This window comes from Cygnus olor, chromosome 23 (genome assembly GCF_009769625.2).
Source record: "Cygnus olor isolate bCygOlo1 chromosome 23, bCygOlo1.pri.v2, whole genome shotgun sequence".
NCBI lineage: Eukaryota > Metazoa > Chordata > Aves > Anseriformes > Anatidae > Cygnus > Cygnus olor.
The window spans coordinates 4592410-4619839 of NC_049191.1; the positions used below are offsets into that span (position 1 = coordinate 4592410).

Sequence of the window (27430 nt, forward strand, 5' to 3'; positions counted from 1 at the left end):
CCTCAGTTTCCCATCTCTGTGCTTTTCCAGCGTGGAGACACCCCATTATTGGGGGGGGGGGGGGAGCGTGCCAAAGCCGCCCCCACGCAGCCAGGTTCCCCTGAGGCACCGGCAGGAAGGATCCGTCCCCGTCTCAATCCAGCTCAAGGGAAACTGAGGCACGGACTGCGGGGCTGCCGGGCGGGTGGAAACCTCCGGGATGGGGCGGGAGAAGCTCCTCCATCCCTGATCCCTCAGGAGCCCCGGGAGCACCCGAAATTAGGGGGTTCCTCACCCCCCCGGGAGAGCCCGACCTGACTGCCTGCCCCTGCAGGCAGCAACGGGTTGTCATTAGGGACCAGAGTGAACGCAGGGAGGAATTACCTTTGTGCAGAAAGTCGGGGGCAGGGAGAGGAGCACAGGCTTCCCTCTTGGGGGGGGGTGTGTGGAAGGCTGCGTGGCCCCAACCAGTCTGCCCAGTAGCCACCAGCTGGGGGGGGGCGCTCCACGGAGGCTGGGGGCTCCCGCAGCCCTGGAGGGCCTCGGCGGGCGGCGTTGGCTGTTCCCAGCGCCGGGATTCCCCGCAGCTGCTTCCTGCCGCCCTATCTCACGGGCGCATCTGGGGGAGCCGGGAGCGGCCGCCCCCCCCCAGCCGCTTCCTGCGCTGCCCCCCCCCCCGGCCCCGGCCGCTGTTCTCACGGCCTCCCCCCAAGGCCGGCCGGAGACCCCTGGGGCCCTGTTTCCCCCCCCCAAAAAAAAATGCCCACCCTGGGCCTGACCCCATAACCCCCCCTCCATGTCCCTCTCCCATCCGCATCCCTGGGGTGTTTCAGGCCCCCCCCAGGATGCTCAGAGCATCCCCAGACCGCATCCGCTGCCGCTTGGGGTGCACCCAAAATTCGGCATTGCCCTCCAACACCCCGCCCCCCCCCCGCATTTCTCATTTCTTTTTCTCCTGCGCATCCACCCCACAAAATTTTGGAGGGCGGGGGGGGTGCAGGTGTGAGCAGCGGGGTTGTGCGCAGGTGGGGGGGGGGCCACTGGGTGCCTCGGAGCAGCCCCGGTCCCGCTGCCGCTGGGGGGGCACGAAGCGCCTCCCGCCTCCCACGATATCCTCCAGGGGCCGGGGGGGGGGGGGGGCACCCCGAGCAGGCACAGCCTCCCCCACAGCCCCCCAACCCCAAAAGGCCGAGTGCTCTGGCCCCGAGTGGGGAAACTGAGGCACGGGGCGGGGGAGCAGCCCAGCTGCCCAGCCTGCGTTTTGGGGTCTTGTGGGGGAGTGGGGGCGTTGTTTGCGTCCCCCGCCCCCCATCCCTCCGTTTCTCAGTCCCCCAAATTCCTCCCCCAGGTCCCGCCAAGCTGCAGGATGTGGCTTTGCCTCGTTCCACCCCCGGAGACCGTTACAACTCATCACACCCTGCACCCCCCCACCCCACCCCACGCTGCCCACCCGAAAATCGCATCGCCCCACGGGGAGAAAAAATCCTCTCCCCCCTTCCCGACCCCTTCCGCCGGCCTCAAATCCCCCAGATCCACCCCAAAACGGGCCGAGCCCCACGGAAAGCCGCGTCCCACGGCACCGCACGGCTGCAGCCCCCGTCCCCCACGGAAAAACTCGGGGGGAAGGCGCTTTTATCGCGGCCTCATCAGCCCTAATAGGGCAGCTTTATTTTTAGCGGAGGTGAAAGGCAGCGCCACCAGCGCGAGAGCATTTTTCCACTCGCATCTGCGTTTGTACTATTTGGGTTTCCTGTCGCGGTTTCGGAGCTTTTCGAACCTGCCCGAATTGTTTTTTTTTTTTTTTTTTTTTTTAGCAGAGCCCTTCGAGTATCGGCGCGCGTCCCCGCCCCGACCTCCGTGCGCATCCGGCACCCCCAGCCCCGCTTTCTCGGAACGGGGCAGGAGCAGCCCCCCGGGATCCGGGTGCCGGAGGAGGAACGGGTACGGGGAGTGGAACCCCCCCCCCTCCCCCTACAGCCCCCCCCCCGGGGGCAGCAGCCAGCTGGCCAAGTGGGGAAACTGAGGCACGAAGGGTTTTGGGGCAACGCGTGGGTTTGGCGATGGGTGGATTGGGGTTTTTGGGGTGGAGGGTGGGGAAGTGATGGGGATACTGGGGGTGAGGGTGCAGGGACCAGCTGGTTTCCCCCCTCCCGGAGCATGGCCCCCTCCCTGCTTCCTCTGACACAGTTTCCATCCGCCCTGAGCAGGTGCCAGGTGAGGGGCAGGGGCAAGAACCCCCCCCCCCCCCCCCCCCGACCTCTCCTGGAGCTGCATCCCTGTAGGGACCCTATGGGGGACCCTTTGTCCCCCCCGCATGTCCCATACCCCAAACTCCCCCCCCTACCCCAGCCCCCTCCCCAAAACCCAGCTCGTGCAGCCCCCGAGGGCTGGTTCCTCGTTGAGGCCAGGTGGCGCTGGGACACCCGGTGCCCCCACGCCGTGGGGGGGTCCCCTGGGGGAGGCGGCTGTCACCGGGTGTCCCCTGGGCAGGCCACCAGGTGGTGGCTTTCACGATGGGGGGCGGGGAGAGGCAACCCCCCCATGCCGAGGTGCTGCCCTTTGCTCGCCTGTCCCCCACCCCCTGACTCTGGCAGCTGGGGATTTGTTTAAACAAACAAACAAACAAACAAAAAGAAATACACAATAAAACAGAAAAATCCTCAGATTTGGGCAACTTCCCCCAATCCATCGCCCAACGTGCAAAAAAAACCCACCACAAGCCGCGGATGCCCACGGGCTTCCTGGTGAGGATGCTGCAGGGCAAGGCTGAAGGCCACTGTCCCCTGTCCTTGTCCCCTGTCCCTTGTCCCTTGTCCCCCGTCCCCGTCCCCATCCCCTCGCGCTCTCCTTTCCCCCCCCCAAACCGAGCGGTGCCGCAGCTGCGGGCCAGGTGCCGCGGGGCCGGAAGCCGACCTGCCGCCTGCTTTCTCCCCGCTTTTATTTTATTTTTTTCCTCCTCCACTGACCCGGTAACTTCACTTTCTACGCGAGAGGTGACGGGTGTTGGCGTGTGTCCCCACCCCCTCCCGACCCACCCCGGCACTGGTTTAGGGACGTCACCGCAGCCGTTCCCGTGCTGGGCTCGGTGCCAGCCCCTGCGGTGTGGGGACACAGAGGGGGACAGCACCCATGTGTCCGTGTGTCCGTGTGTCCCTGTGTCTGTGTCCGTGTGTCCCTGTGTCCCTGTGTCCCTGTGTCCCTGTGTCCCTGTGTCCGTGTGTCCCTGTGTCCATGTGTCTGTGTCCGTGTGTCCCTGTGTCCCTGTGTCCCTGTGTCCCTGTGTCCGTGTGTCCCTGTGTCTGTGTCCCTGTGTCCCTGTGTCCGTGTGTCCCTGTGTCCATGTGTCTGTGTCCGTGTGTCCCTGTGTCCCTGTGTCCCTGTGTCCCTGTGTCCCTGTGTCTGTGTCCGTGTGTCCGTGTGTCCGTGTGTCTGTGTGTCCCTGTGTCCCTGTGTCCGTGTGTCCTTGTGTCCCTGTGTCCCTGTGTCTGTGTCCGTGTGTCCGTGTGTCCGTGTGTCCCTGTGTCCCTGTGTCTGTGTCCGTGTGTCCCTGTGTCCGTGTGTCCGTGTGTCTGTCCCCAGCACCCGACTGGGATGCAAACATTTGCCAAGGGGGGGGGGTCCCCAGGATGTCCCCAGGCTGAGGGTGGCTGGGGCACGGTGGCAGGGGACAGCGGTGGCCCCGAGCCCGGCGGGGGGGTGGCACTTGTCCCCTCGGGTGCCAGCACTGCCCCGATGGCTCCGGCTGGGGGGGGGACACGGGGGACATGGCAATGTCCCCAAGTTGTCACCTGTAGATTTTTTTCCATTCCGGCCCATCCTGCGGACACCGAGGTGGCCCCAGCTCGAGCCCCGCCGGTGTCCTTGTCACCTGGGGGCGCGGGGGGGCAGAATAAATGCTGCAGGTGGGGGCTGGGGGGGCTGACGGCCGGGGGGGCTGGGGGCTGCTCCCCAGGGGAGCGCAGAGGTGCTGGGGGGAGCAGGATCTGCTGCTGGCCTGGGGGGGCTCCTGCTGGGATTTTATTTCGGGGGGTGCCGCCGTCCCCGCTCCCAGCTCGTAACTGGGACCAGTTCAGCCCCACGGGGGCTCACTGGGGGCCGTCAACCCCCCGGGTTAAGCCGTGCGCTGCAGCTCCCCGTGCAGAGCCCACCCGTGCCCGGTGTCCCCGCGTGTCACCCGCACGCGCGTCCGTCACCGCCTCCCCCCGGGACCCCGGGGCACCGGGCGCGCGTGCCCGACGCGCCCCAGGGCGCGCGCACCGATGGGGCGCGCACCCGCTGCCCTCTGCCGGGGAACGGCGGGGCTGCAGCCCCCGGGAACGGCCCGCGGACACGGCCCCAAAGACCCCATTGCCCACGGACACGGCCCCCCCCAAGCCCCAGCCCCATGGACAAGACCCCCCCGAGCCCATTACCCACAAACGAGGACCCCCCCTCCCCCCCCGAGACCTGTGTCCCCATCCCTCTGTGTCCCTGTCCCCGTGTCCCCATCCCTACAGGTCCCCATCCCTGTGTCCCCATCCCCATGTCCCCATCCCCATGACCCCATATCCACAGGACCCCATCCCTGCATGTCCCCATCCCCATGTCCCCATCCCCGTGTCCCCACCCCCATGTCCCCGTCCCTGTGTCCCCACCACACCACAGGCCGGTGCTGTCCCGGTGCTGGGGATGGCTGCTCTGCAAAGGGGGCGATGGGGGGATCTGGGGGGCACCTGCATCACAGCCCCCCCATCCTGTCCCGTCCTGTCCCGTCCCGTCCTGTCCCGTCCCATCCCATCCCATCCCATCCCATCCCATCCCATCCCATCCCAATCCCAATCCCAATCCCAATCCCAATCCCAGCCCCACGGCCACTTGCTATGGGTCAGGGCATTGGGGGGGGTGGTGCGCAGCAATGCACAACCGTGCAGAGATGTGCACAGCCATGTAGGGTGGTGCACAGCCCCACACAGCAGCGCACAACCGTGCAGAGTGACGCACAACCGTGCACAACCACGCACAACCACATACAATAGTGCGGGGCAGTGCGCAGCTCCATACAGCAAGGCACAATCAACCGAGCACAGCGGTGCTGAGCAATGCACAACCGTGCACAGAGGTGCACAGCAATGCACACGCACGTGCAGCAATGCACAACCGTGCACAGCAGCGCCAAGCAATGCACACAACCATGCGCAGCAATGCACGACCACGCACAGCAGTGCCGAGCAATGCGTGACCGTGCACAGCAACGCACCATCCTGCACAGCGGTGCCAAGCAACGCACGACCACGTGCAGCAGTGCCGAGCAATGCCCGCAGCAATGCACACGACCACGCACGGCGATGCACAACCGCGCGCAGCGGTGCTGAGCAGCGCACGGCCACGCGCAGCGGTGCACGGGAGCCCTCGCGTGGCAATCCCGGCTCCCCTCCGCTCCCAGCACGCGGCTGCGAGCGCACCAGGCCAGGCACTGCACGGGGGGACAGGTCCCGCACGGCGGTGCCGCTGCGCCCTCCCCACGCTGCTGGGTGCGCCCACCCCAAGGCCCTCTGCATTTGCACTGCAAGCCCTTAGGGCTGATGTTCCCCCCCCCTGCAGCAGAGCCGAGCCCCTTCCTCGGGGCAGTTTGGACCCCCCCCCGGCGTGCAGAGGCGTTGCACGGTTATTTACGCAATGCTTTATGCAGCGCTCAGCACCCGTGGTTTTTCTTTCAAGGCCCGGATCAGCCCTTTGCTCTGCGGCCCCCCGGCTCCCTGCCCTGCTGGGGGGGCCACGGGGAATTCGCCTCCCCCCAGGGAGAGCAGCACGGCTGCGGGGGCAAAGCAGGGCACAGGGGCTTCCCCCACGCAGCCCACGGGAGATGTGCAAATATTTCGCCTTTGGAAAGAAATGGGAGCAGTAAAATTGCCTTTTTTTTTTTTGCTCTTACCTGTGCCACGCTCATGAGGAGCGTTTTTTGCTGGTGTGGTCTCCAGTTATAACAGCAGAAAGGATTTTTTTCCAGTATCCTGAAGTCTGCTGTGCACAGACACCTCCTCGAGGCAGCCAAACCTTCAGCAGCATCCCCCAAATTAAGGCACGTTAATGCCTTTTTCCCACATCTCAGCCACCTCTTTCCCTAAATCTCTGGGACATCCACCTGGCCCCTTCCCGGTTACAAACACTCCTCGCATCGGACCCAGTTTTGGTGCCATCCTCCCAGTTTCCCTCCCACAAACCCGCAGGTCTCTCCGACAACAAAGCACGGCCGGGCATTACTCACAAAATGACCCATTTTTGGCCAAACTCAAGGAAAGAGCCCCAAAGCAGCACGAATACCTGCACAGGGCCTCGCTGCAGGGTCAGTAAGGGGTTTGGGCAGGTAGTTTTTTAAGTAATTGCAGGCAGGGAAGGTTTTACACCAGCTTTAAGACACATGGGGACACCGCCAGGGTTTCTGCACCTTCAGCCAGCTCGGGGAGGAAAAGCAAGCAAAGAACCACGGAGACTGAAATTCCTCTGGAGGGAAGGCGTAAGGAAACCCCCAAAACGCGGATGGCCACAGCACCGCGGGGTCTGGGCAATAAGAGCAGAAAACAGGAAAGGGACAGGGCTCTTGGGAGCCAGATTTAGTCCAAAGCAAGAATATATCCCAAAAAATTAACCCCCAAGATCCCGATGCTCGTCCGTGAGCACAGCCGGGGTTGGAGCAGGGGTGCCAGGAGGAGCAGCGCAGGCAGCTGGCCGGCTCCAGCTGCTCCCCGACTGCTGCTCTTCAGGGCAGCGCGCCTTCCCCCGAGACAGCCCGTTAACCACTGACAATTAACGCACTGTTACTGGCCCGGGCAGCAGATGTGGCTGTGCCCTTTATTCCTCCCAGCTGGCAGAAGAAGAAAATGGGGATTTTCGATTTCCTGACCTCGAGCTCTGTTCCGCAGGGAGAGGGGAGCGGGCGGCTGCATGCCGCGTAGCTGGAAGGAGCGGGGTGATCCCCAACCTACCCCTGAAACGGGAACAAATCCCAGGAGTAAGGCACAGCTCACACTGGGGAGGGCAGGCAGCAAGCACAGGCTCTGAATCCCAAGAAAAGGCAGCCCCAGACCCAAACATCCTCCTGCCCAGGAGGGAGCAGGGCTTGGGAAGCGATCCCCATGTGCGGGGAGCAAGGTGGAGACCCCGCGCCCATCAGGCTCAGCACCACAAGCTGTAAGGGAACGATGCAGCAGCAAACCCCGAGTTGCAGAGCAGAAGAGGGGGGGAAAAAAATCAGAGATGGGAACGCCAAAGTGAGCAGCAGACACCAGTGATGCTCAACAGGATCTCACGTTTATTATTGAGAAGTGATTAATGGTGAAAAGAAAGGCAACGCCCATTCCTCATTGGCTTAACAAGAAACTGAAGAAACATATTCACTACACATTTTACAATATTTCTTTTTTTTTTTTGTCCAAAATTCATTTTCCTGTAAATAAAACAAAGTTTTTTGCCGCTGTTCTCAGCTTTCAAATCAAATTAACCCAGACTTAATCTGTAATCCGTGTAACGCACAAGAACAGAACATCTCTTAGGACTCCTAGTACTTGACTTTCGAGTAACAAAGGGTCAGCGAAAAATGAACCACCTTTAAGACACAACCTCGTGGACAATTTCTGCTCAATTCTTCTTAGGCCAAAACCCCAACTTCCTCGTCGGATCCCTCCTCTTCCAGGCCGGGGGGGGGCGGAGAAAAGAAAAAAGTTACTCCACTTTCTGCGGTGGGTGTTACAACTCGGTGTTCCAAGTGCAAATGTCAAAACCAGGGGAAGGAGGCGCGAGGGGGTGGAAGGAAGGGAAGCCGCGGGGTTTAAAAATTAGAGAAAAAAGGCATATGCCACTTACGGACTTGAAAAATCCAAAAAACATAGTAAAAAGACAAAAAACAAAGCGTATGCTCCAAAATCACAACCAAAGCCAAAAGAAAGGGAACAGTTTTTTTTACCTATGCTCTACCTAGAAGGGATTTTTTTTGTTGTTTTTTTTTTATTATTATTTTTTTAAGTCCTATGTCTTGTGAAATTCCAATACTTTTTTTTTTTTTTTTAAACTGCAAGTTTGTAAGAGTCACTTTGAAGTCAATGAAATTAAGAAAAAAAAAAAGTCCTAATTCTCTCTGGGATGTTTTTGCTCTTTCCTTCTCTCTCCGAGAGATAGCCGGGACGCAACCTCTGCTGCAGTCTCTGGGGGAGGAACGGTCTTTTACTTGACACGGCCTTGGCGTTCCTGCAAAAGCAAAGGAAAAAAAAAAGAAAAAAAGAGACCGTGTTAGCTGAGCAGCTCTTACAAAACCACCAGGGCTGAGTGAGAAAGCAGTTCGATTCACTGCTTTCACACATCAGCATTTCAACACACGGCAGGGACGTGCCCGGGGGTGAGCGAGGCGAGCCCGAGACGCGGCGGTTGCTGGCAGGAGGCACACGGGGCTCGGGGCCACCAGCTCATCACCTGCCCCCTGGAGGGATCCTCCCGGCAGCATCCTCCAGACAGCAGAACTCCGGGATCCCCCCGCGACAGGCTTCTCCACGTTCAGCTGAGGAATGAGGGAATTAAGGACGAACCAAGGAAGAATTGGTGAAAGAGGGAGAAGGTCGGTCGAGGTGACTGCTGAAGTCGCGGCTGCTATCGGTGAGGGCTGGGAGAGGGGTGACAGAAAGCTCCCATCCTCCTGGGCGCTGCAGGACACCGAGCAAGGAGCCAGCGCCAAGGCAGAGCCCAGCGCCACGCTGCAGGGGAGCAGCTTTTGGGGGGCTGGAGCGCTGCCTTTGCCCGGTTCCCCCGGTGTTTCACGGGCTGGAGGCTCTCCCACCGCCTGCATCTCTCCTCCGGCACCGAACGCACACACACAAACCCCATCCGAACACGTGCACCGTGCCAAAGAGGTAGCACGGCACCAAATACGCCAGACACCGAGGTCACCGTGTCACCTGCCGGGCAGAACGCCCCGCGTCACCCTCTCTGCTGGGTTAGAGCCGAGCCAAACCCAGCAGCTTTGAGCACAGGCGGCTCTGGACTATCCCAAGGGATTAAGAGGTGCTGCCCAGCCCACCTTCAAAGCGTTGTTCCCAGACACCACCTCCAAAAGAAAACCTGTCAACAGCTCAAGGAGCCTCCCGGATGCTCCTCCCCGCCCCTCAGCCGCATCCTCCGAGCGCAGCCCCTTGCAGGAAGGGCACCCAAGCGCCTTGGCTCTAGCTCCGGCGCTCAGCGAGCTCCTCCCACCCAAACCAGTCCCCACCTGCAGCCCCGAGGGATGCCAAGCCCGTCCCTGCCACCGCAAACACCTCCTCCGGTAGGTGCCTGCTGGCGGAACAAGGTGATTTGGTTTGGGCATCCCTCGCGTGAGCCTGCCTCGCTCGGAGAGGAGGGAGCTCGGTGACCAAGGCGCCCGCTCACCTCCCTGGCCGTCCCGGCAGCTCGCTGGGCAGCACCCGGCTCTTGTTGGAAGCAGGCGGGTTGCTGGAAGGAATCGTGGCTCCGCTGAATCCGGTGAGAGCTCGGATGCTGGGAGCTTCGATCCTGGGCGGCCACCCGTTACTGGAAACCTTCCCCCCAGAAGGGAGCCCTGCATCCAGCTCGAAGCAATACCTTGCGCCAGGAGCTGGCAGCGCCCAAGGAGGCTTCAGCTCCAGCTCCTCCGTGTGGGCTGATGGGTGCTGGGGCTGCTCTGTGCCCCGCTGCCCTCCCTGAGCACGGGGAAAGCCAGCCCACCGCAACACCGTGCACAGAAGACCTGCCAGAGAGAGGGGCTAGACTCGAGCACACGCTCTCCAAGAATACTTGCACCGCGTAAGCCGACTTCGCTCTGTTCTGCTCCGGCACGGCCGCCCGAACCTCCTGCAGGTGCCACGTGCTGCTGAAAAACGCCAGCACCCAACAGCAAAAATAAAGCTACCGCGGCGGTGAGCGGAACCGGTCCCGATCCTGACGCGGAACGGCTCCATTCGTGGCTTTTCCCGCGGTGCTCGGAGGTGCCAGCCCTGCTCCGTCCCCGCCGCGCTACGAGGACAGGTGGCGGCGTGACGCACGCCTCCGGAAGGAGCCGCAGCTGCTGGAGCCAACGCCGCCGGCCTCCTGAAGGAGGAGCGGGTGAAGTTGGTGGCCAGCCCCAGGCAGCCCCGAGGCCAGGGCACGCCGACAGCGTGGGACAGCTCTCCTCAAATAAACGGCTTCTACAAGTCCGACTTCGCAACGGCAGAGGACAGCCCCTCGGAAAGGGCTCGGCCAGATGTCCCCGTGCCTCCAGGCTAGAGCAGGGAGCGGGGACGTGCCCGAGCACCTTCATTTCGGGGTGGATTACAGCACGGTTCTTCCTCAGCCTGGTGTTCCACTTCGAAGCCTCCTGCTGCTCAACACCGACCCGGCGCCGTGCAGAACCACCACCTCCTACCACCACCGCCTTCCGTCGGCGCCTCCAGCAGCACCCGGAGCCCGGCCGTGCCGCAGACACACCACCGGGACGGGTACCACAGGGCTGCCGCAGGGCAGCAGCGTTGCGGCATCCAACACCGAGGGCACGGTGCCGGCAGGGAAGCCCAGCAGGAGGCACTGCAGGCAGCACCCACATGTGCAGGGCTCTGATCTCGTAGGACGCCCACGGAGGGCAGAGATTCCCCCAAAAGCTTCGTGTTCTCTCCGGCTGCCTTTTGGCAGACCTGGGCTGTCACCTCGCTGCTTTAAATAGGAGGAGCAGGGGAAAGACACCAGCACGGGCAGACTCCTGCCTCCCTCCGTCCGACCCCTCGGCGACCAGAGCGCAAAAGGGATCGGGGATGAGTGGGAAGCTGCTGCCGTGGCTCACGCCGAGCGCTGCCACCCACACAGCACCGCGGGGCTCGCAGGCACCGAGCTCTGGTTAAGCAGAAGCCCTCCGGCATCGCCCTGCTTAACCCACTTGGGGCGCATCGCGGCAGTCCCCGGGGGCACGCAGCGATGCCACCGGCCGAAGGAGCGAGCGGAGCAGGCTGAGGACAGATCCCAGCCAGCCCTGCTGCGGGGAGCCAGCACCAACAGAAGGCTCAGGAGCCTGCGCCCAGAGCTGATGCCAGCAGGTGATAACACCCAAACCCAGCAGGCAAACACCGGCCCCCAGAGACCCGCGCAGCTCCCCCCGAGCTCCTGCACCTTGCCCAACATCTCCGGCAGCCCACGCCTCTCGCTGCAATGGCACGGCGTTTGGTTTCCCAGCTCTCCTCTCGCACCCTGGACGCGATCCCGGCGAGGTAACGTGACGCCGAGCGCGATTTCCAGGGGCCTGTCCCCGAGGCAGGCTGCTGGCTTGGCTCGGACGCGAGGACTCGCGGCTCTCTGCTGCCTCAGACCTGCCCAGCGCGGCCGTCCCGGCAGGATCAGCCCGAGGCACGGCCGCGGACAGCACAGCCACGGACGAGGCTTCGCTTCTGTTGGGCTTATCCGCTCCGCAAACAGCCTCCGGTCCTGATTTACAAACCAAACGTGAGGTTTTCCTGCTGTGGGCATTAAAAGCCGTCCCCCACGGAAGGGGCTAACATCAGGAACACCGCTCGGCTTCCAGACAGAAGGCTGCATCTACCTCCTGGCCACCCAGGGGCTCACCACCAGGAGAGACAAGGCGAGATCTGCAAATGAAAGCAATTCCCTGCCAGAGCAGGCGAGCGCCTTCTGCTTTGCGGCTAAGAACCCACAAGAAACCTAAGGGAGCGAAACCCAACGTCCACACAACCCCTAAAAGAAGGGACTGGCATCGCTGGGAACGCACGAGCCGAGCAGGGACACCAACTGCGCCCAGACCCTGCAGGGTCTCCTCTCCTACCTACAGACGCTGCTGCTCCCCAGGATCTTTCCAGGCCTCTTTACACCTGATGCACCCGACTGCAGAGGACGAGCCTCTCCTCGCTGAACGGAGAGCGGGGGTGAGCGGGCTCCTGCCGGCTTCGGGGCGCAGGCGGCAGCTGCACAGATCCCGTCGAGGCGCTGGGAAGGACAGAAAGCTGCCCTGTGCTCTTCCAGGGCACCCTCGCTGCTCCCCATCAGTAGCGGGGTGGGAAGCCTGCCACCTTTTTGTGCAGTCGGCTGCTTTGGGCACACCAGCACTTCTCATTTGCAGCTCCAATTTCCCCACCGGGGCTCAGGGAGCTCGGCTCTGACCTATCTGCCACGCAGAAACCCTGCGGAGTGGGGAAGTAACAGCACAGACGGAAGGAACGGGAACAGGTAACGCCAAAGTTCAAGCAGACGGCGTCCCACAGCACTCACAGAGGCTCAGCGCCAAAGTTTCCATCTACACCAGACACCATAAGGTGATTTTTGTTGTTTTTGTTTTTTTTAAACAAACTCGTGTTTCTCCTCATTTGGGTTCACATGAAGTGTTTCATGACTTCGGTTCCTCTGCAATCACAGCTCACACAACGAGGATCAGCACCAGAAAACGAGCGCCCCGTGCCCCTTCAGAAGAGGCAGGACTCCCACCTGGATGGTTCCAACCCTTCAATAACTCACTTCTACCCCCTGTCACACCGTGCGAGCGTCACGGTAAGGACTGAATAACCCTGTGCAGAGAATCTGGGGAGCTTCGCTGAAATTTGTGGTTCAAAATAGTCCTAAAAAAAAAAAAAATAGGGGAGGGAGCGAATAATGAAGTGACCAAGTTTACTGCTGATGCTGTTCCATCCCGGGTAATAAAAACAGCAGCCAAGTGTGAAGAAGTGGAGGGCCCTGTGACAAAAACCAGCTGAACGCCGCAGTGAATTCGGTCTGCGTGGCTGAGGTAAACCAAACGACGCACGTGGGAACAAACACTGCCCTAACCCCGCAGCCACGGGCTGCAAGCCGGCCACTGACGATCAGAAGCAAGGTTTGATCCCTAACGCTAGGAAAACACCCACAATGAGAGCAAACGTGGTTCAGAACAGACCTTATCGCCGTGCCTTGCCACAAGCCGAGCTGCACCTCGGTCCAGAGCAGCGCCTGCTCCTCTCCACCTCCGCGGGCGTGCGGGAGAGCTGGAAAAGGGTTCGACAAGGGCAGGAGGGACGAGCAAAAGGGCAGGAAAGTTTCTACCTGCAGAGCCACCGGGCTGCAGCTCCCGCTCCTGGAGAAGAGAAGGCCGAATGGGGACGTGAGAGCAGAGCGGGCACGGGCAGCACGCTGAGATCTGCTCTCACCTGCTCCTCCGGCACGAGAACGAGGCGCTACGACGGAAGGCCAGCACGTGGCAGACTCAAAGCAAAGCAAGAGGACGCGCTTCTTCCCAGAGCGTCATTAAGCTGAAGAACTTGCTGCCACAGCAGCCTGAGGATGCTCAAAGAACGCGTCGGAGCACGGGACAAGAAAAGCCATTAGCAGTTAGAGACAAGGATACAAACCCTGGGTCCAGTAACTCCTGAGGTACAAGCTGTTACAGGCGAGGGGAGCCTTCAGAGACGGATAAACACGTGCTTGCGCTGGCCTTACAGCCATTTGCTCCCGACCACGTCACCGTTAGCTGCCCGCAGAGCTTACTACCTGCAAAAAGAGCAAGAGGGCTCGAGGAACGCCTCCACACATCCAGCAGGGCCACAGGTCAGCCACCTTGCAAGCCCCGATGAAGACGCTCGCTTCCTCACGTGCCAAGTGACGCAGGCTGCAGACACACACACGGACGAGCCACCTACAGCCTTCTCTGCGTCTTCGTCTCATCGCTGCTTGAAGGGGAGCACGCAGCACCGCTCACCGGAGCGGTTTGAGATTTCAGCTGTTGGTGGTTTCCTTTTTATTCCTTGAACTCACCAGGAGCACAACACTCGCATCCGCTGAACGCAAACAGCGGCCTCAAGGTTGAGCGATGGTCGGGACTTTGCGGTATCTTCATTATCATCACGCAATTAGAAGTTCTCTGAAGGTTTTACAGGAGGTGACATCAAATCACAAGTAACAGAGCTGGGAGAACAGAACCTTCCCTGGGCGTACAGATGCACGTGGAACAGGAAAAAATCCCACCGTTTTAGTTTCAAGACTAGAAATGAGACAAAGCTGCAGACAGATCTTGTCTCAAGTCTTCTAAGCCGATATTGCATTGTAAGAAACAACTCTGCTGCTAACCACAGGGAAAAAACCCTCAGCATTGTCCTTTTAATAAAACGACTCTAGTGGGATGGAACCAGAAACAGGCTCCATTTCCAAGCTCTTCCTAGGGAACGGCTTGCAAAACCCCAGTGCTTTCTTAGGAGCTGCTCAGAGGGCCGACCACAGGACGCACGCGCCCATTAAGCAGCCTCACGCTGGGCAGCTCGTCGCTGGAAGGAGCTCCAAGGGGCTCTGTGGCAGCCGGGTAAGGACAGAGGTTATCCCAGAGGCAACAGCAGCCCTCCTGAGCAGAGGCTGCCTCGGACAACTCTGCCACAGTACGAGCAGGGCGGCGCTGGTTCACTCGGCACGCACCACGAAGGAATGGGTTTAGGAACCCGTAAAGCCCCAGGACAGCCCAGCCACTACCAGGTACAAACGGGAACGTACAGGAAAATAAGAGGGCTCAAATAACTGCAGCTGAAACGGCTGCACGGCACCAAACACGGTGCCTTCTAGCTGAGCACCGGTCACATAACGCAGACAAGAAAGCAGCTCCTTGCAGGCAGAAGTGCTGCAGAATTACAATTTTCCCACTAAATCGGTGCACGAAGCTGTTCTTGATGTTCTGCACTGCCACAAGGCCCGCGTTTCGATGCACTTCAGCAGTTCTCCCAGGATCCTGGTCAGTTTGAGGTGACGTCTCGTGACCTGGCACCTCTGCACCAGGCAGAAAGCCCAGGCAGCAGAGCAGAGCCATGCCCAGCGCACGGGGCTGTCGTTAAACGAGAGATGACGAGTGCTGAGCTACAAACTGAGCTGCTTTTAGGGAGAAGCGGCTGTTAATAAAATAACCTGAACCACAGGGCCTGGGTCAGTGGCTGTTAACCTCGGTGCCAGCACCTTACTCTCAGCACTTGAAGAAAGCCACCAGCACCGACATCTCGCACGCTCCCTCCTCGCAGCTCCCAGGGAATTCGCCAGCCACACGCAGCCCGGCTCAGTCGCTGAAGGAGGAGCGAAGCCTTTCTTCCTCAAGCCCTTCTCTCGAAATCATCACGTTCCTGACGGGGGCACTTCACACGTTGGTAGGAGGATCAGGTCAGGGCATCCTGCAGCTCGGAGCCAGGTGAAGCAGCCTGGAGCAGGGGGACGGGAAGGAGCGAGCAGCCCTGCCCACAGCACGCAGGCTCCGAGCAGACTCCGAGAGGACTCCAAGAGGACTCCAAGAGGTGGCCGTGGCTGTCAGAGGCCAGCACCATTCATCCCGTGGCCCGCTGACCTGGAGACGGAAGGCTCTCAATCCGATCACCGGTCCTCGAAGGCTCCTCTCCCCACCTTCAGAAGCGACGAGCCGACTCTCTGCCGTCTCAGAGCGCTAACGCGATGTTAACGGAGTCGGGAGCTGGAACAGGCTCGCTCTTTTCCCCCCCTTGTTGCAGGGAAATGGCTCCCAGCCGCTCCTGGTTCCGGGCCGAGGGAGAAGTGCCCCGTCCCCCAGCGGGGAGCAGAGCAGCAGGGAGAGCTGAGCCTTCCCCTCCTGTTTTCTACTGCCTCTAAGCAAAGCTAACACATAACCGAGCTACGGGAGAACGCCGCTAAGTGCTCCATAGTGCTGCCGACAGGTATTTAAGCACACAGCGCCGCTTGTGTCAAACAGGGAGTAACAAACTACTAGGATAAGCAGCACGGGTTATGTTCACTCCGTTACTGAGCATGACAAACATGAGCACGGACACACACGTACAGGACCGGGAAGGCTGGGACTAAGCCAGGAGAAACAAGGCGCGTTACCGAGCAGCGAAGGGCACTCACTGCCCGTCCTGGTACATACACCAGCTAAAAACCCGTCACCGGGGTCAGGATTTGGAGCAGAAAGAGCAGACGGCCTTGGGATCGCTGGATAAAAGGGACCACGCGAGTGCAAGCAGCGTCCCCTTCTGTCACGGCTGGCTGTGCCTGGACGGGCAGTGTCCACGAACCAAATCTTTGCTTCCCCTGCAGTCAGAAACGCTCCCCCGGGGAGACGGCAAAGCCGAACACAAGCGCAGCGTCAGCCAGGGCCACCAGCAGGAGAAAAGCGTCGGTCCACGCTACAGAAAACAAGCCCGCTCCTCCCTGCCCTCAGAGACTACAAATGAAGAATTTAAGAGCTTTGCAGGAGACACCAGGAAGCGTTCCCTTCTTCCAAGGGCTGGGAAGCAGCCCGCTCGCGTCAGGCAGGCTCGCACAGCACCACTCAGTTTCCCTTACACCGTAACCGGTACAGGGGGCAGCGCCACGCGCCACAATTAAAACTCCTTTAGCCAGCAGTGCCAGCTGCCGTGCAAAAAGCAGCACGTTTGGGGAAGCAACAGCCCCGCCCCGCCAACCAGACCTTTCTGTTTCGAGGGGCACAACCTCAGCAAGGAACCCGACCCCGCACCGCTCGCCCCGACTCGATGCCAACCAGCCAAGGGCAGCCGGCCACCCCGGCAGGGAGGGACAGGACGTTTTTCATGCAATTTCCTCCCCCACATCCCTGAAAACCCGCAAGGAAAGACCCCCAGGCCCCCCCCCCGGGTCCTGGCAATGGGACGAAAGACCCGTGCTCGACGCCCCTGGGAGCGTGCCCCAGCGGGTTCCCCGCAAACACAGGGTGCTTCCCTGCAGTGCCGCAGCACGTCCGGCACGGCCTGAAACCTCCACGCTGCAACGCTCCCAGAAATACCTGGGAACTCCTAGGGCTATGGAATAGCGCCTTCTGGCTCTTCGTTTACCACAGGTAAAGCCACCCTTCCCGGGAAGGAGCTGCTGACACCCCCTACCACGAAGGCTGCTGCCTTTCCAGAAGTCCTGCACTGCCCCAGCCAGGGTCACACCGGCAGTCGGCTTCATCCATCCGGGCACCAACACCCGAACCCTTTAAAAACTGGATTTTAGCAGAGCAAAGCGAGACACTCGAAAGAGATCTGAGGGCAGAGGCGAGGACAAGAGCTCGATTTCAGCGTCTCCACCACCGCTGAGCCTCCCCTCACCGGCCGGAGGGAACAGCACCAACCCCGAGAGATATTTTTCATATGACTTCTTGGGACTATTTTGGGGAATTCTAGAGCAGTGACTCCAGCAGGGAGATGTATAAAAGGATACTGGAGAGTTCCCAGGCTTGCACAAGAGCTCGCCCATCTGCTCGGGCAGCGAGCAGGAATCCAACTGCAAGGCAAAGGTTTCGGCAAGCTGGAAGCCGAGCGCAACAACCGCAGCTTGCTCCGAGCTCAAACCAAGCCAAACGCGGAGACATTTCAGCTCCGAGGAAGAGGAATGCAGAGCGTTACCCTATCGCCGCCACCCGAAGACTGCTGGTGGAGACAAAGAGCCTCTTGCAGTGGGATTTCCCCGACACAAAAGCAGCCTGACAGACCGCAGGCAGGGAGGCAGCGCCGCAGCCCGCTGCCAGAGGAGCGTTTTAACTTTCCACCGCCCCGGCTCCGCTCTCCGATCACTCTTTTTTTTTTTTCCCAGGTGACTCGCTGAGGTGTCCCGAGGCAGGCATAGCGTGGTGCTGGGGTTTTTTCTGGTTTTTTTTTTTTTTGGCCAACCGCAGTCGCGGGGTGCCCGTCAGCACCCGCCCCGCTGGAGCACGCAGCTGCTCCCCGGCGAGGGCCCAAACCAGCAGTCACCGAAACCCCGACCGTCCCCGCGGCCGCGTCACAGAGCCCTCCGAGAGGTCAAAGTGCTGCAAGGAAGACCCAAAATGCTGCAAGGAAAGACCCAGTCACTTCCTCCGCGCCGGATGTCACAGGGCAGAGGCCCTCCGCATGCAGCGGGGTGAGTCAGCAGCAGAAAGCAAACGGCAGCCTCACGAATCCCTCCTTGCCTACCGATCCCAGGGAGGGATGACCAAGTTCCCTCCGAAAGAATAAAGCGTTTCCTAATCGGCCACTTCTGCACCGGAGCCCCACATCAAATCAGCTCCAGCAGCGCCGGGAAGGAGGCGCCGAACGCCCGCCAGCTGCTGCGGCCGCTTTGACCCCACTACGCGGGAGCATCCCCAAAAAAAACCGCCAAGGATTGCTGGGGAGGGGGCTTCAAGGTGTGACTGAAGAGACAGGCAGAGATGTTTTGCATTTTAAAGAAAACTGCTAAGTCACTATTTTTAATATCTTACTCATTTTCAAGCCATTATAAGCCAGCAAACAGCGCACCACGTGCCTGGCCCCTCTCCCACTGTTCTCTTCCTTCTTTCCACCCCCTTGGATCTCCCCAGGGGGATTTTCTTCCCGTCCCTGCCCGCTGGCGCCTCCTCTGCCCTTCCCCTGCCGGCTCTCCCCGTGCCACGACCCCGCTGCTGTCTCACACCACACCGTCGGATGCCGGGCACGTGAGGACCCCACTCCCTACAGCGCCCCGCGCAGCCCTCGTTTCCCACCGCGTTCCCAACCTCAGCTGATAAAGGAGAAAAAGGCTGGAGAGCAGGCGAACAGTGCTCGGATGCGAGGTCACACAACGCATCCAGCTTCTCACAGAGAGCAAGCTCAGACGCAAAATTAAGAAATCCTTCTCTCCCCGTGCCTTGCAACTCGTTCCTCCCCTACAGATTTCCTTCAGGCACCGTAAACGCTTGAGGCTCCAAGATGTGACCACCTTTGGTGACGCTGCTTATGGGGACGATGCTCCAAGTTAAAAACGACAAATTCAGATGTGTTCGCTGCCGGGGCGACCAGTTGCAGCTCCTGACTCAGTTCTCCAGCCGCTGGTGGAAGATTCCCCCCCCACTGAAGGAACAGAGCCCACCAGAGGGCTTGGCAGCCCCCCGCGAGCTGTGCCGGTGCTCGTTTTTAATTACTGCTGTGATCAAATCCCAGCAGATCCCCGCCGCAGAGCGGCTCAGCCGCAGGTGAATCTAACACGAGCGCACCCAGGCTCACCGCTCACTGGATTTCCTCCCAACCCCAGAGTCTGGGACCAGTTTTCAGCCCTCCCGGTGAACAAACGGGGGGGGGTGACAGCAGGCTTCGAGGCGGCGGACCCACGCGGCAGGGCACGGCCACACTCCGTGCCGGCGCCAGCCGACCGGCTTCAGATCCTACCGCTCGCTGCCAAAGGAACAGAACGACCTGCGCCGCGTCCACGGGAGAGGACGAGCGCTCACGGACTTAAATCGCTGCAGGGGAGATTTAGGTTGGGCATTAGACAAAGCCTTCTGCCGGGAAGGATAATTAAGCGCAGGCCTGGATTGCCCGGGGAGGGCCAGGAACTGCTGCAAGCGGAGGCTTTGCGAGCGGTGGGAAGCATCTGCCACCCGCTGATCCCACCGCGGGCAGGGGGTGGGTCTGGCAAGCTGCCGAAGCCCCAGCTCCACGGCCCAGCCGCCCCCCAAAGCCCCCCCGACCTCTCACTTTGTGCCATCCCGACCCTGGAGCTGACCACAGTGTGAAATGGGTTCTGTGCGGAACGCGGTGCTGGGGGGAGCCTGAGATCTGCAGCAACCGAAGGGCAGGCGGCCACGAGCAGGGCCAGCACGAGCTTCCTCACCCCGCTCCGCCAGGTGGCACCCAGTTCTGGCAGCACCCGTCTGCACCCCGCCGGCACCCATTTGGCCAGCAGATTTGCTCCCGTTTGGGCCGCAGGTTGCCTGTGCGAGCACGCAGCCAGCCGAAAAGCCCCCCCAAAAGCCCCCCGATGCCCGAACTCGCCCACGAGCCCGTGCCTCCAGGCCACGGACCCCGTCCGCTGCTCGGCAGCCCGCCTCCTGCCCCACGGGACCCCCCCCAGACAGACGGAGGAGTTACCTTTTTGACATTTTCCTCCTCCTCCTGGCGTTTCTCATAGTGTGAGAAGTCATCGAAGATGGAGGTGGTGTGCTTGTAGGTGGCAATGATTTTCAACACCTGCTTAGCCTTTTCCAGAGGCACCTCCTGAGTGTCCCTGGAGTTGGTCACTGGTTTATTCTCGTTGTTCTCTAGGCGGATGTGCCGCAGCTGGCTGTTGGGAACGTCCTTCACAAAAATCCACCTGACATCAAAACGTCCCTTCCACTTGTCCTGGGACCACACACCCGCACACGTGTTGTAGTCCACAGCAGATTTCATCTCTGCTACTCCGCAGAAGTGACCGCTCCCGTTGACGCTGAACAGTAAGTAAACGGGGCCCTTCCCGTTCATGGAGCGGTAGGCGGCATCCAGTCTCTTGTTGCCGTGCTCTGTGCTGCACCAGATGTTGTACTTGATGGACCGGTGGATATCGTCCTCGGAGTAACTCTTAATGATGAACACCCGCCCGTGCTTGGGGTTCCAGTCGAAATCCTTGGGGTTGTAGTTGTTGATGGACCTCAACTTCTCCAGGACCGGGTGAGGCTCCGACGGAGCGGAACCGGAGCCGGCCTGAGCCTGCCCCGCTCCGCCGCCGCCGCCGCCGTCCGCGCCGTTTTGGCCGAAGCCGTTGCCGCGGTTCCGGGGGGCGACCCAGCGGGCGGGCTGCGCCGCCTGCTGCGGCACGGGCAGCGGGGCGGGCTGCGGCGGGGGCAGCGGCTGGGGCTGCTGCTGCTGCTGCCCGGCCGAAGCCTGCGCCACCGGCGGGCTGCCGCTCATCTGCTGACCCACGGGCTGGGGGGACGCCTGGGGGGGCTGCTGAGCCATGGCGGGGACCAAAGCCTGCGAGGGGGCTTTCGCCACGGGCCCTTTGTTGTCCCAAGTCCCGATATCCATGTTGTGTTTGATGGGGGGCGGCGGGAGGCTGGAGCCCGCGATGCCGTTCTTGGTCTTCAGCTTGGGCTGCTGCTTGGCCGGCTTGCTGGCGATGTCGGCCCAGGAGGCGGGCTTCGGAGGAGCGATGGTAGCCGGGGGCAAGCTGCTGGACGCCACGATGTTACTGCTGATGGAGCCGCTGCCGACGGCCGAACCGACGACCTTGGGGACGGTGCTCGCCACGTCCGTGCTGCCCAGCTTGAGGGCCGCCATCCCCTGGTCGATGGTGTTCATGCCCGGAGCCTTGTTCAGGGTCTCGCTGGCGAAGGCGGACTGGCCGTCGATCATGGCTCCACCCAGCGAGCTCGGGGCGTAGGCGTAATTGCTGCTGTAGCCGGAGCTCTGAGTGGATTGTCCCTGAGAACTGTTATTCCCCCAAGCCGAGAAGTCGATCCCGCTCGGGAAGAAGTTAAAGCCGTGCTGCCCGAGGAACGGGGTGCTGCCGAGGGCCCCCGGCTGCCCGAACATGGCGTCGGGGAGGAAGTGGGGCTCCCCGTTGCTCAGCTGTCCGTACGAGGTCAGGTAGGGCATGGGGGGGGTCGCCCCCCGTGGACCAGGCAGCCTCGCCCAGGGAGTAGGAGAACCCGATGGAGGGGCTGTAGTAGTTGGGTAGGTAGGAATCGGACATTGCAGTGTACGCATTGTTCTGCGAAACAAAAAACAAGCACTGAACGGTTAGGATGAGCAGAACAAGTTTCCAGGGACCAGGACTAAAAGCCGTTTCGCCTTCCCGCGCCCGACCCTCCCTGCCCCGGGGCCGGGCAGGCAAACAGGCCCGGCCCCAAAGCACCTCCAGCAGCAGCTTCGCTGCCGGACAGATTAAGCACGAAGGCTTCGCCAGCTCCTGCCAGGACGAGAGCGCACAGTGCTCCCGATGCACGGTACGGACAGGACGCTGGGCTGCCTCGGAGCTCCTGCGCGGGCTGTGAAAGCAGTACCTTACCTAGCATACGAGCGTTACCTTCTGCTTCTCCTATCTGCTCGGAAAGAGGGATTTTCTCACCTGGGAACACACGTGTCTGAGCTTATTCTGCCGCTTGTTTGATGGGGGGTTTGGGGGAAGGAGACAGAAGTGGAATACACAGGGTGAAGGGTGCTGCTGAAATCACAAACGTCCCTCGCTGCTTCTAGCACAAGTCCCTTCCTTAAACTTACCGCCCAGGAGAACCGCTTTATCCCAACAATTCAAACTGCTAAGAGTTTGAAACATTCCAAGAACTTGCAAACAAACCAGGATTTAATGCCTCATCTTCGAAATACCAGCTGCTCCGGTGCTGCAAGCACATACTAAAACACACCTGGAGATGGGGAGTGATCAATAACACCTCATCGGGAGCCCTTCGTGGCGTGGTGACCGCAACGAGCGAGCAGGCTGCAGAGCAGAAAAAAGCAGCTCTGTGCTCTGGTCTCCCTTTTAACATCCAAACAGCCTTCAGGTTATGAAAACAAATGCTTAATTTTACAATTAGGAAACTCTCAGACACGACTAAGATTTGCTTACACGAACAACATCTGTCATTTCGTATTCAAAGCCGCATCCCCCCGCCCCCCGGGGAGCTGTTAAAGCCACGCTAATGGACATTATCAGCTGGTAATTTGAACCTGGGTGCAGACGGCCTGGTGCTACGCAGCAGCTCACATGCCAACCCAATGCAGACGAGATGAGAAGCTCAGTTCCCATTTAAAAGCTTGGCTTGCAGCAGGCTCTACTCCGTTTTTCGTTGAATCATGTTTCCGTGCGCCAAGCGGCTCCCCCAGGACTTCATGCCGTGCCCAAATCCACGGAGGCTCTCAAGATGGCTCTGGCATCCTCCCGAAATAGCAGCTTCGCCGCTGCACCTTCCGCGGAGTTGAATGGAAGCAACAGGTTTGGGGCTAACCGGCTCAGCCCCAACTTCCCCCAAATCGACAGGAATTAAACTACCCCTGCTTTCACAGTGTTTGGGGTGGAAGGGGCCTCTGAAGGTCCCCGGTTCCAGCCCCTGCCGTGGGCAGGGACCCCTCCCACCAGCCCAGGTGCCCGAAGCCCCATCCAGCCCGGCCTCGAGCTCTTCCAGGGACGGGGCAGCCACAGCTCCTCTGAGCAGCCTGCTCAGCGCCTCACAGACCTGCTAGTGAGGAATTGCTTCCTGATGCCTGATCTACACCTCCCCTCTTTTAGTTTAAAGCCATTTGCAGAGACAAAGTTTGTTTCGCTGTGTAAAACTAGAAAACTTTCTGTGCTGCTTCACAGTGTGACCGCACGGAAGCTCAGAGTCACTCCCGCCTGTTCGCCCGGAGAGGACATTACTACCGAAATTAACTCCTATCCCAGGTACAGCTTTAATAATTGAGGAACTCAGTCCTGCTAAACCAAACCACCCAACGGTCTCGAGGGCTCAATCTGTCCAAAACACAAACGGCAGCACTGACTCTAAGGGGCAGTTTGCAAGGCAAACGAAGGAACTTCACAAATAATTATTTCGAACCAGCGAAGTGCCTTGCCCTCACCTAAAACCTGCAGCCAGCAGGCAGAGCACAGCTCCCTCTCTGCAGGCTCCGCCTTCAGCTGCCACATGGACACCCGGCCCCTTGTCCCCTCAAAACATTTCCTCGTGTGCCGCTCCACGTTGAACTTGAAGGCAGCCCACTCCAGCCTAGGTTAGAACAACACCTGCAGAATATTCACCAGCCGGCCTCACGCAGCACAGCTGGAGCAGAGGAGTTAATTAACTCCTAATTAGCAGGTGAGAGCTGGCAGCTCGGTGCGTTTGCGACAGGCCCGCTGCTGCTCACTGCCTCGATTTCCACAGCCGTGCTTCGCCATCAAGCAGCACCTCGCTCGGCTGCGCTGCACTTGCACAACTGACACTGATTAGCATGCAAATAAAGCCTCATCAGCTTTTAATTCTCTCCGATGACTAAGACTTCGCGTACAGTTATTTCCTCAAATTCGCTATCCCTCTGCATCTCCACCTCAGACCAGAGGCAGGGCTAGAGCTTATTTACTGCTGCTGCTCAGCTTTCGGGGCTGGTTTTTGAAATGAAGTCACCGACCACGTACCTGAGCTCTAAAACACGCAGTAACATCACGTACCAGGCTGACAAGGCAGCAACGGTCGCACCTGAAACAGCAGCTCTGCAATTAAAGGCCAGGAAACTTTACAACGTGGTTACCTCGTGCTGGTGGGGAGGGCTCAGAAAGCAGAGCGCTCGTGCTGCGCTGCAGCAGCTGGCTGAATTTGGTTCGTTTCTCAGCCTCAGCTCCCTTCCCACCTTCAGACGAGGGGCGCACACGTTCCTGCTTCTCCATCAGGAGCCTGGCTCAGCAGCTCCAGTCGCCTCCAGACTCACCCCCGGGTTCTGGATTTTTATTATAAGGAGCATCACGACACAGGTGAGAGGCGACAAGAGGTGACAAGCATCACAGCGCAGCAAAAAAAAAAAAGAACCAACAACTTAAACTCGCCTAAAGTTTCATTCAAAATTAACACAGAGGCTTTACCTCACTCCTGCTGAGCGTCTAGGACAACAGCTCTGGTTCAGCTCCTCACTTTTAAAAAATAATTTTACCAGTTTGTGACACAAGAGGGACTTTCAGATAGGTACCAAGCACACAAAATAGAGTAAAATATCATTTTGCTTCTAATATTACAGTATCTGTCATGCTTTTTAGGAAAGTTAAATAAAACTGTGCTCTGTAGGAAATACTTCCCTGTCCAGAAAGTTAGAAATTGGTGATGTTGGTTTTGGGGCCAAAAAAAAAAAAAAAAAGACTACCACCATTAAATGGCAGGGCAAGGAAAATAGCTAATTTTAGTCAAGGCTTGAAAAAGTCACCGCACTCCCTCACCCTACGCAGTTCAAATTCAGGCTTGTAACTTTTTAGGGAGCTGAACGCAGCGAGTTACCTTCACGGACAGGCCGAGTGCTGAAGGGGACTTACAGGGAGTTTGGCCTCATGTTTTTAGAGCAACTAGGAAAATACCTGTTGAATATTTAACTGGGCTAGAAACGTGTTCCTGTGTTCCAACAAAACATGTGGCACCTTTATCTGAAAAAAAAAATACACTGACTAGTAAATATGATTAGAAAAATACAGAAAGGGAGAACCGAAGCAGCTTATTTTCACTAATCACAACAGGAGAGGGAAAAGAAGCCAAGGGAACGAACTCAGGGCTCCGGCCTTACTACAGATGTTTATCCGTAATGCTCACGTCTAATCAGCTGAACTCCATCTGCTGTGTGTCACTCCCCTCCTGCTCCTAAGACAGACCAGTTCACAACGGAGCTAATCTGAAGGAACAAGGGAAGAGGAGAAGTATCGGGAAGGCCGACTTTCCAAAGCCGGTCACAGAGTCTGGAGCCCAACTTTAACTCAAGCTCTAACAAAGTCTTCACAGCTTTCATCACAAGAAGGTTCTGCGGGCTTTTTTTTTTGGTGAAAATTTAAAAAAAAAAACAAAAACCCTTGACGTGCATTTTCAGTTTACTTGGCAGAGATAAGAGCACCGATAGTGTCCTCCCAAAGCCTTCAGAGCACGGCAGCGTTTTGTGAAGCAGTTTCACAATGCAGCAGAGTGCATCTGCTCGTAGGGGATAAAGAGCCACACACAAGCAAGGAAACAAGGTCAAAACAGTAAAACTGGAAGATCAGAAACGCTAACTTGGAGACAGTTGATCACTGCTGTTAAAAAAAAAAAAGAGCTGAATCCAACCGTAGGGGGTCCCAACACCCCGAAATATTGCTATCACCTTTATTCCTCGCCCACCGTGGGCTATTTTTTTTTTATTTTTTATTTTTTTGCCTGGCGAGCTGCAGGTATAAAAACCGCGTTATCTGGCGAGCAGAACGCAGCGGGGACGGCAGCCACGAGGATGCCAGCTCTGCCTCGGCAGCCAGGCAGCAGCAGGAAACCGCCAGGCTCCCGGCGCTTCCTGCCCGCTGCAGGTACTCTTACTCACCGGCCTGGCCTGGGGGCTCAAGTAGGGCTCAAAGTCATCATCGTTTAAGCCATCCTTCTGGTGCACGGAGCCGTTTTGCACTGGGGGAGAGATTCAGGGCGTTACAGAGCTCTGCCAGCGGCCCCGCCGGGCGCTACGAGGCCGCCCTGCTGCCACAGCACCGGCCGGGAGCTTCCCCACCTCACAACCCCTGCCTGAGAACTTCCCCCAGCCCCACGCACAGCGACCGCCTTCACGTTTCTGCGGCGGGCCAGCTCTTATGTCATTTATTTTTATTCGTTCAACAGCACTTTTTTCCTTTCCCGGGTGGTTTTCCTCCTCCCCCCAACCCTTCAGCTCACGGCCACGCTGCCCGGGGCTGTTTTGGCCGAACGCTTCCCATCCACGCCGCCCCCCCGAGCCCCAAGTCCCCCATGGGACGCCCGCTCCCGAGTGGACCCCGGTACCCCCCCGGTGTCCCCCTGCACCCCCCGGTGTCCCGGGTACCCCCCGCACCCCCAGCATCCCCCCATAACCCCAGTACCGCCGGGTGCCCCCCGTACTCTCAGTACCCCCCGGCGTTCCCGGTACCCCCCATGCCCCTGGTACCCCCGGTACCCCCCGGTGCCCCGGGTCCCCCCCAGCGCTCCCAGTACCCCCACAGCCCCGTTACCCTCGGGTCCCCCCGGTTCTCCCCATACCCCCCCGTACCCTCCGGTGTCCCCCCATGCCCCCGGTACCCCCCCGTACCCCCCGGTGCCCCAGGCCCCCCCCCCCCACTACTCCCAGCACCCCCACGGCCCCGTCACTCCCCCGGTAATCCCCCACGGCCCCGTTCCCCTCCGGCGCCCCCGGTGCTCCCCTTCCCCTCCGTACCCCCCGGTGCCCCCCGTTTCCCACCCCCCCCCCTCACCTTTATTCCCCTGGCCCTTGGGTCTCTGCGGGAAAGAAGAGAGCAGCGCAGCCCGGTGAGCGGGGCCGGGCCGGGCCGCACCACGCCGCGGGGAGGCCGCCGCTAGGCCCCACCGGGCCGCGGCCTCCTACGGGGGAAAGGGGGGAAAGGGGAAGGGGGGGGGGGGGGGGAGTCGGCGAGGCCCCTACCTGCTCCAGGAGGCTGCTGGCCGACATGGCGGCTCCGCGGCGGGGCTGCGGGCGGGGCGGGGCGGGGCAGCGGCGGCTTTGTCCGGGAGCGGGGCTCGGGGCGCGGCCGCCTTGGAGGACTCCGGGCCGGCGGCGGCGGGGGCTGCTGGGGGCGACGCTCTAGGCGAGCAGCCCCCTCCTCGCCTGCCCTCCCCGCCCTCCCCCCCCCTGCCCCTCTGGCCTCTCTCTTCCGGTCCCCGTCTCTATGGCCCCGGGCCCGCCGCGCTCGCGCCCACACACGCGCGCGCGCGCGCGCTCCCTCCTCCTCCTCCTCCTCCCTCCCCCCCCCCCCCCCCAACCCGGCGTCACGCGGCACCGCGCGCGCAGGCACAATGGCGGGAGGGGAGGGGAGGGGAGGGGAGGGGAGGGGAGGGGAGGGGAGGGGGAGGAGGGGGGCGTGGTGCATGCCGGGCCGGCGGCGGACCGCAGGGCGGGAGGACCCAGCGCCCCCTGGCGGGAGGGGGGCGCTCTTAAAGGGCCACGCGCCCCGTTAGCGAGCTGGTTTTTTTTTTTGTTGTTGTTGTTTTTTTTAGGTGAAAAACGGCGAATTTTAGGCCCGCCCCGCCCCCCCCCCCCGACAGCGATACGCTGCGGCTCGCCGCTGTTTGAGCCCCTCACGGTTTGGCTCGCTCCCGGGGGCGAGGGGA

At 60.3% G+C, this 27430-nt stretch overlaps 1 protein-coding gene across 1 annotated transcript; it reads right to left on the reverse strand.

Annotated features, from left to right (window-relative positions):
- Window positions 1-7247: 7247 nt before the first annotated feature.
- YTHDF2 (YTH N6-methyladenosine RNA binding protein 2) lies at window positions 7248-26877 on the reverse strand. Its single transcript, XM_040534823.1, is given in 6 exon segments — window positions 7248-8199; window positions 19767-21257; window positions 21259-21366; window positions 25665-25744; window positions 26557-26581; window positions 26745-26877. Coding segments are annotated over 6 exon segments (1755 nt in total). The 5' UTR covers window positions 26772-26877; the 3' UTR covers window positions 7248-8175.
- Between the last annotated feature and the right edge of the window lie 553 nt (window positions 26878-27430).